The sequence below is a fragment of the Ambystoma mexicanum genome, chromosome 7p (assembly GCF_040938575.1).
Source record: "Ambystoma mexicanum isolate Mex_15411 chromosome 7p, UKY_AmexF1_1, whole genome shotgun sequence".
Lineage (NCBI taxonomy): Eukaryota > Metazoa > Chordata > Amphibia > Caudata > Ambystomatidae > Ambystoma > Ambystoma mexicanum.
The window spans coordinates 346,513,920-346,532,874 of record NC_090939.1 but is presented as its reverse complement, the minus strand read 5'-3'; the positions used below and the strand labels follow the sequence as shown (position 1 = coordinate 346,532,874).

Here is an 18,955-nt window from a genome sequence, read left to right as displayed (position 1 = left end):
TGAGGATGGCTGCGGTGAGGGTTGGGGGAGTGGCAACGAACCGGATGGTGCAGAGCACCGTTCACTGCGGACACTGGAAGCGAGGGAAGATTGCAATGGCTCCAGAGCCAATGTTGTCGACACGTGTTGGGGAAATGCTTGCAGTCCAGTGCTCTGATAGTGACGGACAGGGGCGTTGCTAGGGGGGGGGCTAAGGGGGCTATAGCCCCTGATCTTTTGGTTGTAGCCCTGGATAGAATCTCAGGAGCTACAGCCAAAAGACTAGCCCAGTCCCAACAGTACCGACATCAGCTTAGCCCCGGGTCTTTTCCAGACCTAGCAACTCCCCTGGTGACGGAGAAGATGGCTTCGTCGCTCATTCCAGGAAGAGGGTCAAGGCTGAGCGGGATGAAGGTTCAGAGCAGCCCTTTGCCAAACCATCCATAGGTAGCGCGTGGGGGAAGAGGAAACCGGATTCCCATGCAAAGGACTTATGTCCCAGAGGTACTGTGCTGGGGATGGGGGCACGTGCAGTGATGGTTCTGAACTACATCACAATGAGGAAGATGAGAAGGGAGTAACCCGTCGTTTCAGTGTTTGCCTCCCTCGCCAAACCGTTTTGAACATTCAAAGGATCAGCCATCTGGTAGCCCTGCAAGAATTAGACCTCGAATTTTGAAATTGTTTAACGAGACCTCTTGTGAACAAAGGGAAGCTTAATGTTCAGCAGTATACCTTGTGGTTGGTTCAGAAAATACGTGTGTGCATGCTGCCCGTGTTTATAGTGTTATTTGAGGGCTGTTTCAGGTGTGTTTTTTTTTTTTTTTTTTGGGTAAAATAAGGAACATGTTATTACTCAGAGATTGGTTAAGTTTGGCCAAATGTGTCAAATTTGTCTTGTGGTGTGGGGCCTGTGATAACAAAGATCAGGTGATGTATGTATTCATAGGTTACGTGTTGTGGCCTCAGTTTTGGGGTCACCAAAGCAACTGAACAATTGTGTAGACAGAGTGCCCTATTGGTGAAACGTAGTTTTAAATACTTACTATGTTTCTCTCCATAGGTGCAACCTAGGTTGTAAACGTAAGGTCGGTTTAATGGACTCACGAGTGCTAAAGTAATGCATTTGTTCCATGTTTATTGTACCTACTTATTGTGTTAGAGTTGATGGGGCACACACGTGTACAACGAAAGCCTAAGTGTGTGGTGTGTGAGGTGAATTGAGGAATGGGTACAGCGTGTCATTTTGGTTTGTTGGACCCCATGTCATTTTGCGGTGTTGGACACCTGTGTCAAATTGGGTTTTTGGGCACCCGTGTCATTGTTCAGTATTGTACATCCATTTCAGTTTGGAGGGTGTTGGACACCATTGTCATTGTGGGATATTGGAAATCTTTGTTGTTTTGGGGTGTTGGACATCCTTGTCATTTTCTTGGTGTTTGACACCCGTGTTGTTTTGGGGTGTTAGACACCCGTGTTGTTTTGGGATGTTTCACATCCATGTCAATTCAGGGTGTTGTACACCCATGTCATTTTCTTAAAGGAGGTGTTGGACACCTATCACCATGACTAGAAGAGGCGTTGGGCATCTAGTGTTGCATTTAGTGTTTTGTAGGAGAGGTGTTGGGCACATATCACCACAACCATAAGAGGTGGTGGATGCCTCGTGGTGTGCTTAGTGTTGAACACTTATCGCCACGACTGGAAGAGGTGTTGGACACCTAGTGGTATGCTTAGCATTGGTGGAAGAGGTGTTGGACAACTATCGTCAATGGCAAAAGATGTTTCCAACACCTAGGTTAAGAAGAGGTGTTATGTCAGTGTTTTGGACTTCAAAAGTAGATGTGCAGCAATTTCATGTTCATTAAACTAGTGCGTGTTTCTGCTGTTTCTGTTTCTGCTGTTCAAAGGGGATGCTGAGAGAGAGTGGTGACTTGTCAGTAAGTTACTTTTAGTGAGTGGAGGTGTTTTAGGGTTTTACGATTTAGTGCTGAGTGGAGTTTATTCACAGTTATGGTGGAGTTTGAATTGAAGATGTTGAGGACTGCTCTAATTGAGGTATATCTCTAGTGGGTGTGTTCATTCGTATTCTGTATACGGAGGAAGATGTGTTGTGCCTTACCTTTGCCCTATCTACTCTGTTCATTATGTATGTGATGTCATGAATGCCTGAATCTGGAATGTTGTGTGAATGTTCTCTGCTGAGTGTTCTCTGAATGACAGTTGATGAGAGGCTGGCTTTGAAAGAGTGTGGCCCGTGGATGTTCCCCAGTGTAACATGTGTTTTGTAACTTAATCCTGTACTTATCTGTACTGTCTCTGAAGAAGGTATCTTTTATAACTGGGGCTCCAAGTGATCTGTGGATAAAGGCACTTCACAACACCAATACAAGTCTGTACTAGCACATGGGCAAACTTCGCCCTGGTAGAAACATGCATTGAACGAATAGGTGTTTGCCCCAGTGCGAATACAATGCAAACTTTGCACTTGTAATAGTGCAAAGGTTTTCTGATGCGACCCAGAAGTTTTTAGAACTAGGGCTAAACCTTCTCTTGCCTTGGGGTGTACACATCCTGATACACTGCCAGAATTATGATCACTTCTTCCCTAAACGTACTGTGAAGTATCAAACCTCTATTTCCAACAACCTAACCGAAAGTGCTGCCATCTTTTGCGCTTTGAGTATACAACAATGAAGGATGTGTTGCATCTAATGTATATTAATCTTGCTAGGGTGTGAATTGTGAATCATGTCACAATGACACTGTCGGTGTGTGGATGTTCCATGAGTAGCAGATAGATCCGAGATAGTGAACATGGAAAGATGTCAAGTCAAAACATTGCAGAGGTAATGTTACCTGGAGCAAATATTTATTAGCCTCCTGTGTACTGCAAACATTTTGAATACAAACGTGGCACAACATTCCACACAGGTTGTTGAAAAAGCAAAATAACCTTAAAATGAAGAAATATTGCAAATATTAAGATATCTTTTTAAGAATGTTTAGACATGTTTAAACTTTTTAAGAATTAACTATACATAGGCAGACACTCCTCTTAGATGGTAGCTTTTTCACAGACCTTGCCCGTGTGTTTGTCTTCTGGCTGCTGTTTGTTCGACCGTTGTCCACCCACCCGGATGGTTATCACAATGGAGGATTTGCAGCAATGTCATGCAGGCTGAGTAGAACAATGTGGCCAGCATGAGTGCGAATCATCGCCATCTTACAAATCATTGTTATTCAAGAAGATGAACACATTTCCCTTGCCCTGCCAACCTGGCTCATCAAGTTTGTGAATACCAATGAGCCAGAACAGGATGCATAGACACTGGCCAGTGCACACTGTTGTTGATTGATATATTACTTTGACTGACAGTTAAGATAATAACGTTGCCAAACCACACACTATAATCAAGTTAGGATCAGAAATAAGTGACATGGATCAGACATGAGCGACCGGGCTGAGCCCTGGCATGTCCCACCCCCACAAATTAAGCACTGCTGCTTCCTCACTTCTCTACACATGTTCAAACGCACACTCTTATTCTGGTCATTGGGAGCTGTCTGTTACTGCAGTACTTACTTTCAAAGTGAAACCACAGACAGCAGATAGATTGCTGACTAGTATCCTACAAGTTAAGTTTCATTTCAAATGAGTAAGACATATTGTTCGTCGATGTGAGAGTGTAAAAACAATTATGTCGACTGATGTTTACAGATTGACATGATTGTACATGGGTTTATGTGCTATGACACCATTCACAAGGAGTCTGTGACAAATGATCCGCACTTCACATCAACAGTACACTCTTGGACAAGAGCACAGATTAATATGTATGTTTTATATTGCACAGTTTGTGCATTTGCGTAAGGAAGCCACAAGAGTGGGGGTGGACACATGTAAGCCTAAACAAATAGCAACATCATTTCCTCTCATACAGCAATGTACACCCACAGGACTAAGCTCACACTGTTTGATGCTCACTCTCTTCCCCTTTTACGCAAACAGCTTGGGTCAATCTCAAGGCTTAACCTCCAGCTAAAGTCTCAGTTATGAAAATAGTATTTACTAGTCAAATTACGTGGTGTAAATAGGACCACAGAGGTTATGAAAGTTGCAAACTAATCATCTTATAGCAGTTGGTGTCACACTCTTCAATTAAAGGACTACACCACACTGATGATCCCTAACAAGGGTGAAACCAGGTATGTGGTTGTCCTGACAGCGCTGCAAAATGTCTGTCTTGGGTTGATTAAGCTATATATAATGTAGCAGTGCCCTCTAAGACAAAGACAATTTCCTGGAGAAAATTTGTATACCCACAATGCCTTGCCAATGTGGTTTGGCACTGGAGGTGAACTTCCAATGATGGTTGGTGGTGATGTGGACATAGTCATACAAGTGTGACTTGGCTCAAATGGGTTGTTCCATGGACACATGTATGACTATGTTAGTTAAAAATTGATACTGACTGCATTGGTGAAAGAACGTGTATAGAACATGTTCATTTTGACTCACATGTGTAATGGCATTCAGATTTCTCCAAAGGGATCCAGCTCCTGCCAGTTTCCTTATCAGTTTGCATGGGATCAGTTTGCCCTAATGGTCGCTCCAGATGAAGACAGCCCAAGAGGATGAGAAACTCGGTCAGGAAAAGTTGAATTATTAGAACATTTAATGGGTATGCTCCTTGGATAGGATTTTCGGTCCTCTGTGACCAATTCTTTGGCAATGATCACATCCATGGTTTGACTTTCAAACCTACTCATGTGGACTCCACCCATTAAAACCTTTGATTCACAGGTTTAGCTTTAAAATTGTCAGCAACCCATTCGTCAAACATACTTTACCCATATTCACGTTGTTTAGTGACTGTTTCTTTTTTTGAAAATCCTTTGCAAGATTCTTCAATTTGTTAACGCAATAAACAAGTGTCAGTGCTTGTGATTATTTTATCATCCACACATTATTTGAATGCATAATGCATTCATTAATTGTCATAGATTGTTCATCAAATGCCCTCAACTTAATCAAAACGTATGTTCTAATGTTTTGGTGGATGTATACAAGGCAGCAATATCAATCCTACTCGACATCAGCTGGACTGGATATGAAAAGACAAAAAATGTAACTTGATCATTTTTTCTTCTACTATCTGGCTTCACCTTTTAATAAAACACTTAGTGCCTGATTTATAGAAATATTTGAGTGCTGAATGTTGATTTTGTGCACCAATCAGCGGACAAAACTCTTTTTGTCGATTCATGGAACCAACTTTGTATGCCTTTCTGTGGCTTTGCACGTGCCTGATATGTCTCTGTGTGAAGTCGAGTGCAGTGCACGAGACTCCAAAGCAAAGAGGGGGGCGGGCCTATGCAAGGATATAAATAGGGGGCGGAACATGTATATACACATTTCCAATGCAGAATGAGGAAGGAAATGGGAGTGTTGAGGGAAGGGCCACACAGAAAAACCACATGCCCATTCAAGCACAAACACAACCGAATGTATGGATTTCACAGCGCAACTTCACATCGGGAAAAGTCACGTGCAGACCTCCTCATCTCACTGCCACATGATAGTACAGCAATGTGCGTACAAGGTGTATGAAGCATGCAATGCACACCATTCCAGAGTGGCTCAGTCAGTGAGTGCATGAACAGTGAGTGCCATCGTAGTTGGGGAGAGAAGGAGGAGGACGGTGCAGAAACCCCAGATTTTCACAATATGCACCAGATAATCAGGTGCATGCAATGCACTGGATCCCAACCCATGTCATATTAGAACTAGCCAGGGAGTGGGAAGAAGTACTTGCATCCCCCACCATCTGCTCCCATGCCCTCACACCCCTGGAAAAGGTGCTGACAGCACTCTGTTTCATAGTCAGAGGTTCCTTTCAGCACACCACAGCTATTGTGGGTGGCATATCTCAAGCCACATAATCCCCCTATCTCCACCAGGTGCTGTCCTGTGCAAGTGTGCGTCAGAACAGATACATGTCGTGCACAGTGCAGGAAAGGCAAAGAGTGTGCCAGAACTTCTATGTGGTTGCACACTTCCCACGGGTACTTGAAGCCATTGTTTATACACATGTTATAGACATGTTGTGTTATGCCCACCCAGATAGAAGGAGAACATGTACCATAACCAGAAACATTAGCATTGGCATTCCATCAATGTGCAGGTAATCAGTGATGCAAGTCAATGGCAATTTTCCCAGCAGCAGACAGTTACATCTACTGCCAGTCACCACTATAAAGGGCCCTAGCATCGTGAAGATTCTGCAAAATCTGTATCCTAGGTGAATATCTACTGTCATTCATGTGACACAGTGAAGAACTGACCATGAAAATAAATGCCAACAACAACCATCAGCACATTTGCTGGGGACAGTGCCTACACATTATCACGATTCCAGCTCATGCCATTCAGGAATCCGGCAACACCAGCTGAGGTAAGATAAAATGCAGCACATGTAGCCACTAGGGGCATAGTGGCAGGCACATTTGGCATGCTTAAGTCACGCTTCCACTGCCTTGACCACTCTGGCAGGGTATTGCTATATGCCCCACCAGTATTATGTAAAATCATCCTAGCAGCATGTGTCCTGCACAACTTTGCCACACTTTGTGGCATACCACTCGATATGCAGGAGGGTCTTTGGCCTCAGCCACAGGCACCACTCTTGCCCTTGGTCAGCCAAAGGGCACATGTGAATGCTACATGCAATCACCTTGTGGAAACATGCTTCTCATGAAAGTCAGTCCATGTGGAGCACACACAGTGAAGCCACATTGCTGGTGCCATTCAATGATGACTTTTGGCCAATCCTGCATGCCCATAACAAAACCGTAAGAATGTGTGTCTGGGAGAGGCAAACTATGTGTTGGCATAGCCATATAATCAACTGCAAATAACACGGACACCGTCATTGAAACTGTGAACAACAGTGACCATGTTGCACACCGCAAAGAGCACATTACAAGCAACAAAATTCACAACCACATTCACATGGCCAACACCAACAATAGTGAATGCAGACCTATAACAACACACAGGAGAACACAAGTAGGAAGGCAAAGCACAACATGTACTCCACACCAAACACTTGTGTGGAACGCCCTGGCCACCCTATGTGTGACTCACAACAATATACAGCTTGAACATCCACACCACTCCCTCACAACAATAATGCACAAAATTCCCATCTACATCCAAATAGTCAAACATAATGCAACAATGACAGGGTCACTACAAGATAGATGCACATCTCACCTCATGCGCTTCACCTTGTGAGCCTAATGCAGCAACAGCCTGGAATGAATTTCTCCTCCCCTTGGTAGTCTCACAAACCAGCCTAGACTGCTGATGTGTCACTTGCAGGCATCTGACAGCACTGTTCTCCACAATACCAGAAATCATCTTTGCATGCAGAATTTCCCAGTACACAAAAACAGCACAAGATCAGAGCAGGTAACACATTCATGCACCCTCCAACGTGTGTCCCCCTGAGTGCCTTGCAACAAATGCAAGCAAGAAATCAACAGCCACCCATCAACATGTGTCTTTGCACCTAGGCAGCCAGAAACACTCACCCCAGGCCAATGCAAGTAAGAAAACACACACAGTCAGACATGTCCCACCCACAAAACATAACCTGCCTGCCCCCTGAGTGCCATGCAGTGAAGGACCAGATACCACTAACCTCTCGTTCTGGTGAGGGTACATTGTGAACACGCTGATCCTGCTGGAGTCCAAATGACAGTGAGAGGACTCCCAAATAGAGATCACTGAGAGGTCAGAAACCCAGGATCTCCTTGCAATCACTATCAATGCCATGATATGACATCCTCTGATTACCACAGCATCAGGAAAGTGCACTAAACGCTGGCAGGGCAGGGGAGCAGATGATGGAAATTGCAAGACCACAGAATGCAAACATCTCATCAATGCAGTGATGATAGTATCAGGCAGAAGGCAGCTGGTAAAGAGGCAAAAGTCATACAGAAAAGCAGGGCACACAGGCAACTGGCATAAAAGAGACACGCAGACAAGAGAAAGGAATGAGAAAATGGAGGTCAAGGAGACTGACACACAAAAGGGAGCAGGGAAACGGCAAGAGGAAGGGAAGGCAGAGCTCATAGGAACTGGACTGAACGGGACCAGTTTGCTGGTAACTGAAGGGAGTGTTGAGATGCACAGAGCAGCTCTCAACAGATAGAAAACTATCTGCCGGTTTACTGTACATGGTACATGTCCTCATGACAAACAACAACACCAGGCCAATGGTGTGTGCCTGGTGTCTGTGGTGATCCTGGCATCACCAAATGGGCTGCAATGCTGTTCTGTGTGTGGATGTGTCTTGGGACAGCACCCCCTGAGTAGACGTACCATGAGAGGACTGCCAGCATAGCTAGAAATGCAATGAAACGCTGAGTGAACAGGATGCCATGTGGCATGCAAGACACATGCAAAACCTGAAAGCAATCACTTGCCAGACTGCCATCTCCATGTGTCCCTGCACCCATGCAGCCAGACATGCTCACCTCAGGATAACTCAACACTAAACATCCCACAGTGGCATCCTCCCTCACAAAACGACCCAACAACCAGAGACCCCCTGATTGCCATGCAAAAACAGCATGCACAGACTCAACAGCTAACATCACCATGTGTCCCCACACCCATCAAGTCAGACTTGCTAATCTCAGTCCAAAGCAAAACAAACACCCCACACAGTGCCAGACTCCCTGCCACCAACAACACCACAACCTGTGCCCCCCTGTGTGCCTTCAACTTACCTGCACAAGGTACCCACCTGTCTTGCATCCACAGCATCACCCCTGAACCAACATTCTAATCTACCAAAGACATGCATTGCATTAAATTAAAGAAACTGGACAGCCTTGACAACTCCCATATGGAAAAAGGCAACTTCCAGGGACCACCCAATGTCAACATTCAGAAGTACAAATAACAGAGCATGAGCAATGATCAATCGGATGACGTTAAAACTCATCAACAGAGAAATCACCGGCTGTGAAGCAAACTGATTTCAAGCACAGCACGACATGCACTCTGGAAACCAGTGTCAGTCAGCCCCAGGATGCGGCCTCAAGTGAGGTAATTGATTGCAGGCATAAAGGTTCCACACATCCACTGTCAGGTGTCACATGCGCCTTTGGGTCACCCATGGATGCAGGGGATGAAAAGGACACTGTGCAATGAGGCAACGGTTTGGAGAGTGGAAGTATAAATGTGGGAGCCGATGTGTAGAATGACAGAGGGCAAGAGGGAGACAGGACACAGAGTGGTGAAATTGTACCTGCGGAGTGCAGAGAGCGAGAGAGAGAGGGATAGGGTAATTGTTGTGCAAGGAGGAGACTGGCCGTCATGGTGACTAAGGACAGAGAGAAGGTGGTGAAGAGAGGAAGACAGAGACAGAAAGACTGGGAAAATGCCTCATGGTCTGAGAGTCTGGAAGGCACATAGAGGGAAAAATAGGACATACTGGGTGTGAGGAAGGACAATAGTGGGTAAGGGGGATGGGCAGACTGTGAAACAAAGGCCACCTGTGGAAGGGCAATCATCAGCTCCTCATCACAAAAACATGTGCAACCCACCATGGAATGTAAACCAGAAAATCACCCATGTCCGCAACATCCGCATAAAAAAGTAATTTCAACCAGATCTCCAGACCCTGCACCAACCACACCCCTCCTGTTGGGCACACAGTAAATGGACATGAGAAAAATACCCAGTTGTTGCCTCACAATCCAACTGACCATGCGTCCTTGACAAGACAGTCCCAGTAATTGTTCAGGGATAATAGGGTGCATTGGCAACACCTATAGGGACAACAGATGAATAGAAACTAGGGGCAGTGGCCAATGTACCACATGCATGTACTGGATTTGAACAACACACAATGCCTAAACAAACTCATGCAATACATCCAGGTGGAGAGAACATACAGAAAACAACAATGAACAACAAGTGACTCAATTGGGGAACACAGGTAATGTCTTTCAGGGGTACACATGCGTAAACCAGTACAAACCTAGATACCAAGTGTGCCAAACCTGTTCTGTGGAGGCAATGGAGACAAATGGCCAGATCTGTGTTACCAGAGGCAATGACATTAAGGGGCGCAGTCAAGGATTATGTACAGACCTGACAATGGACGTGTATGCAAGTCGTGGAATTGTAGCAGGGCAGGTCATTTGAAGGGATACCTTGTGGAGTAATCTTTGGCACAGGCCAAAGAGCAGTGTGGAGAGGGAGGTCAACTGCAGGGCTCCATAGGACTCTTGAGGCAGGGTGGGGAGAATGGTGGCATGAATAAGACATAATAATGGTCAGTGAGGTAAGTGGTGACCAACCAAAAACACAGTCCAGATGCAGAGAATGCAGGACGTAAATGATCCTCAGCCAATGGCTCAAGTGTGACAAGTGCTGCACATTCCCATTATTTGGCTGTATGTTGTGGAAGTACAACCTCAAAAACAATGCACATGCATTGATGTGGAAGGGTACAAACACACACATGCACGTGGAAAAACACACATCTGCACTGTGACCACTAAAATAAATATTACACGATAGACAGTCATCCTTATATGCTAACTGTGCTGCCCTGATGTGATTTACCTCCAGCGGAAACTGTGCCTCCACATTTGTGACTTGAGGACCAGTGCCTGGCAGAGAGAATGGCGACCGGCGAGGTGAATGGACCTCCTTTAGAGTTCAGTCACTGGGGCAATCAGGATCACTGTAACAGCATGGGACACTGTATGTCACCAGCCATAGTTGCACATCATGCAAATTGCACAAATGTGTAAAAAGGCCATCAACCCATTGTTACCTACACAAGTCATCCTGTTGTGTCCAAGTCAACCATGCCAGTTCACAACACTGTGCATGGCTGTATCTCTAGTACTGCATTCCTTATTCTGTTGAGAGGGCAACAGCACATATTTTAAGGCCTGCACAAAAATAAAACATTCCATATCGGACAGGGGAAAAAACAATACAGACCTCAATCCTAGATAAGGGAAAAATAAATAAGAAAAATGTGTCCATCCCGTTCAAGGGGGCAAACAAAATAAAAATCAGAACTGGACTGGGGATAAAAAAATGCCACACTGGAGGGGAGAGGGAGAGGGTGTGTGTCCATGTCTACATGAGTGGAACACAAAAAACAAAAACTAAAATTTAAATAAATTACAAAAATCCCAGCAAAGGTGGTTGAGAAGGCATGGGTGTGCTGGGCCCACCATCCTGCGGTGGATCTGCAGGTGGTGGTGGCAGTGGATCCAGTCCATGCAGTGCCAAGGGCTGGTCTTCATTGGCCAGGGCAGCCATGACACAGATGTTTGCACTAGCACCAGAAATTTGGTGTGGTCACGATTCGATTCATACCGAGTGGCCACAGTGTCTGTATGTGCACTCACTCATGACGCATCAAGTTGCTGGGACCGTGTCTGCTCAAGGCACCCATCTCATTGTTTAGCTGTGTCCTTGTGGCTGAGAGTTCATCATGCAGTGAAGCACTCAATCTCTCCATCTCATGCCGATTCGATTGGATCTACCACATGCCAAAATCTAATTTCTCAGGGACTCTCTATGTGCCCTAGGATCTGCGTGCAGGGACTCCAGCAGACACTTTAGATCAGCCCATCGGCCCTTGATGTCGGCCGCCAAACCCAGTCTGTGGGAGTGACTTGAGCACAACATGTCTTGCAGCCATTGTGCATCCCGGGCCTCTGGTGTGGACGTGTTCTTGACCAGGCAATCCATGCCCTCTGCAATACGACTCAACATATCGCATTGCTCGATGGCTGCATGCAACATTTGCTGCTCCCACTCTGTCTCTCCAGCATGCACACATCCACCACATGTGCAGGAACCATGGCAGTGTGATGCAAGTGATCAGTCCCATGGCTACGGTGCCCCTGTCATTGGCTGGATGCCTTCAACCCTCCATTGGATATCAGCCCCAAAACCTAATACCAACTCTTCGGAGGGGGGTCTTGCAGCCGTAACCACCACAGATGTGGTGCTCACCAATGACTGACCATGTGAAGCCTGCTGCACCACTACAGACTCAACAGCCCCTTCTGATCTGCCCATTGGGCACTCACCTTCTCTCTCTGTGAGACATCCACTTCTTGTTCTGCATACAAATTAGCAGAGTCAGAAGAGTCTGAAGAGGCAGGAGCACGACTGATAATCACCTGCAACAGTTGTGGATTTTCCCGGCTAACGACACTACAGCATCCACTGGTGGACTGACAAACTAGTTGCTCTTCTTCCTCCTCCTTCTCCTCCGTATCCGCTGCATCATCACCTTCACATGGACCAAGAAAGACAGTTTGAGTGATGTGTTTCTTGATAAACATGCACATGTACATCACAGTGCAGACAGACACAACATGCCATGGCACATGTACATCTGACTTAATGACTTGGCACACTGTGAGCTGTAAGCTACGGATGTGTGCCATATGCTGACATGCGGCACCCTCCCACCCCCAGTCCTGTCCTTGCCATTAGTGTACGCATGTCCAAAAGTGTCATACACAATGACTGATGTGCCATGCACTAAGGATATCAACACACAACCCACAGATAAGTACTGGAGATGGGGAATTGTAATTCTGCAGGCTAGCACATGGCCTCAGTTAGCCATAAAAAGCCACCCATATTACCAATATCAGAATATAATGGAAGAAACGTTATTACAAATGTGTACTAGATAACAATGTCATGGAAAATCACACATGTAGGCTGCTCAACCATAACTCTCCATTGCAACATATGCCACATTCCTAAAATGCCAGCACTGTCAGCCGATTCACCCATGAGGCATGCCTGATGGTGAGGAGGCTGTGTCTGTGTGAATGTAGACCCCATGTGACATGTTATGATCTGCCTTTGTCATGCATACTGCTAAAGGTCATTTGTGGTTGGGGAGTGGTACATTGGTACAACAGTCATTCCCAGCATTCATGCATCTTGTATAGGTGAGTTTGTTAGGGCAATGGGAATGGGGAACAACATTTTCCAGCGCCTGACTTCCCGAACTGCTAGAACTTGTAATGACATGGTGGCACCAGGATATCAGGTGCTGGAAAAGTGTTATAAGCCCGGTGGCAACCCGTCGGACTCATAATGAGGCTGAAGGTTAGAGAGAGCTTTGGCTGGTCTTCTAGCAGCAGGATAGAGGGGGTCTGGTGTCAATAATCTGTTCTGCAATTTTGAAAGTTTGTGCCATATTTTAAACTATGTAATTTCTTCAGTCATTATGTAGATGTTTGTTCACCTAAACTGGCGAGGGGGTGGCCAGTTTTTGCTTTTATATATTGTAAACCAAATGTTTTTCCACTTTTGTGTTGTGTTTCTGTGTGGTTAAAGGAAGACGTAATGATGCTACCACACCCTAACCACCACCATCTCCACGATGCAGAACATGTCATTCATTGAGCCATTACATTATATCAAAACTGTATTCTCACAGTGGCTCTCTTCACATGTAGTGCACGAAGATGAACGTTATGTATCAGCATTTTAGTAATATTACAATTAAATGTGTTTTCCTTATGTGTCACAAATATAGCATTTGGAGATTAAGAATACAATGTGCCTAATTCTAAGTCTGCCAATCTTGTAAAAAAGTGTCAGTATTCATGTATACCAGCACTTTATTGGAACAGCTGACTATGGGTTTGTCGGTGGAGCACTTCCTTATCTCCAGCTAAAAGCTGGAGGTAAGGCAGGTGCCTTATCAGCAAAAGAACCCTCATTACCAGCACCGGCATGCAGTCCTATGGGACTCCATGAATTGGGATTTACACCGTCACGCCAGCTTTCGGAATTCACTGGTAAAGCCGCCGGACCAAGTGCAGGAAACAGTGTCTACATTTGCCGTTATCCTGCGGCTCTACCGCCAGGATACCGGCAGGGTCAGAATGAGGCCCAAAATACGGTCTCAAACTCCAGTCTTCAGAGGCCTGATTCAGCCAACGTTTTTTAGGATATACATACAAATTACATTTTCTTATAATATACACATGGAAGTATTTATATAGTGATTGGGCATCCTTACCGGCACCTTAAGGACTGACATTAGGCACCACTTTATTATCAATGATATGCACACTTTCTTTGTGCGTTACAACATTGCGATAGGCATGAAAACCAAACAGAATGCAGGCCTTTCTGGTATTAATCCCAGGTGTAGCCAGGAGCGATAATGTCTTCCAGGATTCTATGAGCCATGTTATGTGCCCTTAGCTACCCTGCACCGACCTAACTCTCTCATCTTACCATCAGCCCCTCAATTCCCCAGATACTGCCTGCCCTATGATCCACTCATGCCTACGCTGCTGCATGATGTGGCCATAGCGTACAAACAGAACAGGAACGGCCACCTGCAGGCCACTAATTATGCTTTCCTTTGTGCAGGGCTGACATGCTCAGGGTCATACCTTCCCCTGTATTGCCCTTCGCTGAGAGTATTGAAACTATTTGCACTAGTACAAGTACAAGGCAATGACTCAAATGTTTGTTAGAAAGGCATTTGAAAAGCAATTTGAGTCCTCGCCTCTTACTTCTTCTCCAGCCTAGTGCAAATAGCTTCTTCATTACTCCCAGTCAAGGGCAATATAGGGGCAGCTATAACCCTGAGCCCTTGCTATGCACACTTGCCTTGCCCAGGACTATTGGATGGACATCTTGGTACATAACTGCAGACACCACTCCTGGATTTTGGCAGTAATGCTAAATTATCGTCAATGAATCTCTGCATTTCTTAAAAGAACATTCCTTATGACTTAAAGATTATCATATTTTTGAGAGTATACCTGACTTCAAGAAATAAAAAAATAAAAAACAGTTGTGTTAATGTGGCCTATGTTAGTTTTGTTGTAGCATTTTGCCATATTACTCGGTGCATTGTAGAGCAAATTAATGCTTTTACAGCACAACTTGTCAATGACGGTGATAATGTTTTCTTTTTTATGCTTTTACATATTGTTTTATAACAATGAATAATTATTATATATTATGTGTTTCAGCTCTTCTGCAAGTCACGATTTCGCTTATAAAGGTAGAGCTGAGCGTGGGAGAGTCAAAGTTTTTCACATGTACAGGTATGTTTTTTAACAGCGTTGCCTCACAAGTTTCATATTTTAAAAAGACTTGGGCCTCCTCGTTGCAAGTACTAAAAACTGTAGTGAAGTGGAAGTCATTTGGTTACTGCCACTTTTCTGCCGCATTAAAGCACCACTGTGCTAAGAGTTTGCGGTAGGGTGGAAGATGTACCTCCAGCGAAAAGATGGAGGTAAAAATGTACCTTTACTTCCATAAGTCAGCAGATTTGTGTGCAGTGATCCCACCACAGTAAATCCACCAAAAAGCCCCATGGAGTCCAATTGACGTGATAACTCCACAGGGACCAAGTGGCGGTAACATTTATCGACCATGGCAGTAATTTGGTGGATTTACTGCCGAATTTCCACCAACCTTGTAATGAGGCCCATTCCATCTTACCTGATCTGAATGTTACGGATTCATAAGATCAAAAACCACATTCAAATATATACGTTTGAAATACATATTTGGTTTACTTCCACAGAAGGATGTGTATAACTGTGTTCACAATATCTGGATATAATGCTGTACTCTGCTCGAAATACCAGGCAGCACTTCATTACGAAAGCAGGTGATAGCAATCAATAAACATGACATAAAATTTAGGTTCCACTTCCTTCTCTCCAGGGGTGGACTGCGACTCAAAAGGGGACCTGGACATGTTTTTCAAAGTGGCCCCATATTCCACATTTTAAGCAAACCCACCCCTTTTCCTATGGGACCATGTGGAAATACCTCAAATAAGAGGCCCAGGATGAAGAGGCCTACGAGGAAAGCTCCAGAGTTCCCAACAGGCCAGTCCACCCCTGCTCTCCATGCCGCAACTAACATTTCTGTCTTGTAAAACTTCCAGCGTTGCTTTTAGGACTATAACACTATTTTAAAGTACAATGCACGTTTCCTTGAATGTTGTCAACATGAACTAGTGTGTTTATTTTTCTGCAACATATATTGAGTTGGCAAATAATCAATCACACTACTGCTTATTTGATAATGCATTGAAACATATTGAAATAGTGAATACTTGATTATTGTAGAACTGTCTCAATTAATATTTGTCCAAAAGTTACTTTGCTGTGTTCAGTCTGACATTCACTTTAAGGGTAAACTGTTAAATGAAAACTAACTTTGCAAAAATCGATTGACCTGTTAAAAAAGAAGCAATTCACAAGTTACTAATTTACAAAAACTGGAAGACACACACTTTTTGTAGCAAAAAAGCAATTTGCCAAAAGGAAAAAGGCTTTTGCTTAGACCGATGCAAATGACAAGGGGGGTCCTGGCAGACTCTCTGCCAGACATGAGTCCCGGTTACAAGAGCCTTACCCAGAGTCTTTAGCTCACTATCTTTCACAGAGGAGAAATATCCTAAACATATCAGTCTTTGTCCTGCCCTGGGCAGTCCAGCACTGAAATGCTAGGCAATTCTCCTCTGAACAAGAGTGCCAGCAGCAACCCCAGGCATGTGCCTCGGTCTGGTTGAACCTCATCAGTAGGGTGTAAATGTGCCTCTCTAAGAATAGTGAGCAAGGGGTTCACGTCTGGATTCCCTAGTAACTGAGGGTGAGACCCAAAGTTACTTGAAATATGAAAACAACAAGGGGGGTCCTGGGAGACTCTCTGTCAGACATGAGTCCTGGTTACAAGAGCCTTACCCAGAGCCTTTAGTTCACTATTTTTCACAGAGGAGAAATATCCTAAATATATCAGTCTTTGTCCTGCCCTGGGCAGTCCAGCACCGAAATGCTAGGCAATTTTCCTCTGAAAACGAGTACCAGCAGCAATCCCAGACACATGCCTGGGTCTGGTTGAACCTCTTCAGTAGGGTCTAGCTGTGCCTCTCTAAGAATAGTGAGCATGGGGTCCACGTCTGTATTCCCCTAGTAACTGAGGGTGAGACCCAAAGTTACTTGAAATATGCAAATAACAAGGGGGGTCTGGGTAGGTCTCTCATAACCAGGACTAATGTCTGGCAGAGGGACTCCCAGGACCCCCCTTGTTATTTTGTTTAGACCTAGACACTTCTCTTGTTAGCCAAACTTTGCAAGAGTTTGCCTGTTCCCTGCTCACTCTCACCCCACATTACCTTCAAGTCCCCCACTCATTGACATTAGCACTTTGACATCACGTTCAGAACTGGCAGCATGGCACTTGTAAGGTAAGACCTCCAGACAATCAGACAATAAAAACACAATATAAACACTCCTCTTAGGAAAAAGACTTGGTGCACCTCTTTGCAAGGAAAACAAGATAAAAGGGGGCCTTCCAGAGGAAGTGGATGTATGAGGATGTATGAGGAGCCTTCCGGACATCATAAAGTTGCACCCAATACAGTGACTTCTTTATCTTCACTGTGATCACGGTGGTGTAAACCACAGTAAACGGGATGTTAAACCTTGGTTGACTCCAATGGAGGATGACATTTCTAACTTAGAATCTTATGGCAACATCTGCAGTGGTGCTAAAATTACTCTGTTGGACACCAAATCAGCCTTTGGATCATCTCTCCTTGGTGCAATTTGTCGAGAGAGAGCTTTTATGCATCTGGTTAACTGACGCAAGTATCCTGTAAACTCCTCCCCTAATACATTTGCAGCCCTGTGAGCATGAGATGCACTGCATGTAGGTGAAAGTGGCATGTGCATTCTCCTCCTCGTCACAATCTAGCAAGACATGATGTTCTTTGCAGGGTTTTGTTCTCAAGCGGAACAAGGCCAGTGGCAAACAGCAGACCCAGTTATTTTTAAGGTCACACACAATTTTGATAATTTCCCCTTAAGAAGCACATTCATTCTCTGCACTATTCTGTTGGCCTTGGTGTAATGAATAGAACACATCTTATGCAAATGCCTAACAATGCTGCAATTTCTATGAATAACTAATTGAAGAAGTGAATTCCATTGTCGAATGTAAGCACTTCCCACATATTACAGCAGGGAAAGACTACTTGCACTAGAAATTTGGCTGCAAACTTGGCGCCTGGGTGTGAGCATGGCCCTGCTTAAACCATCGGGAGAACGGGCACACATTGACAATTAGATACATGTACGTGTTATACCTCTCCCCCATGTCTGCGAAATCTACATATTGAGTTCACGGAATGTCCCGCTGGTGCAGGGTAGTGTGCCACGCAGTGTTCGCCATGTTTGTCTGGTATTGTACATGTGGCAAGTAGTTAACAGCAAATACATTTAACAGTTCCTGCAGGTTCAGTATGAACTAGTCCTCTTGGATGCCTGTGGCAATATGTTGTTTAGACATGTATTAGGGGTGATGTAGCATTTCAGAGGCAACCATTATTAATTCTCAGGGCATACCTACTTTACCTTTGGTGACCTGTTTCCAGATAAGATTAGTTGGTGATTGCATAATCCCTTTTTTTCCATAACTCTTCCTGGGGTTTCTGTCCCTATAATTTGATCATTTGGATGGTGGACACTGCCGTGTGTGGAACCTATAATTGTACACATCTTCCAACTGGACCCCTTGGATTTCTTGACCTGGTATATGGCCATGTTGCCTGGCTACTCTGAGGGCACAATAATGCCCTGGTGCAATACAGCTCTAAAGGTGTTGAATATTCCTTCATCTGCCTCCTTAGATAATGGTTACTGCTTTACTCAGGCTAATTAGCTCCTGGTTTAAGGGTAGTATGTACCTCTGCCACACTCTTTAACAGCCCTACATCATGGGAACTACTTATCCATAGGCAGTCTGATATTTGCACCAAGTCATCCAGGGTGAACATTGGAAGACTGCCAGCTAGCATGATGGGATATGGGACATTGCAATATTGAATCATTATTTTGCATGGGACAC

General features: G+C 44.7%; 1 protein-coding gene across 4 annotated transcripts in view; it reads left to right on the top strand.

Moving 5' to 3' along the window:
- Positions 1-18,955, top strand: part of NCAM2 (neural cell adhesion molecule 2) — a 1,850,180-nt gene that overhangs the window by 594,749 nt on the left and 1,236,476 nt on the right. For all 4 annotated transcript variants that reach the window (XM_069636393.1, XM_069636392.1, XM_069636394.1 and 1 more), the window contains exon 2: positions 15,061-15,135. In XM_069636393.1, coding sequence (XP_069492494.1) covers positions 15,061-15,135 — 75 coding nt within the window. The remainder of the gene's footprint in view (positions 1-15,060; positions 15,136-18,955) is intronic.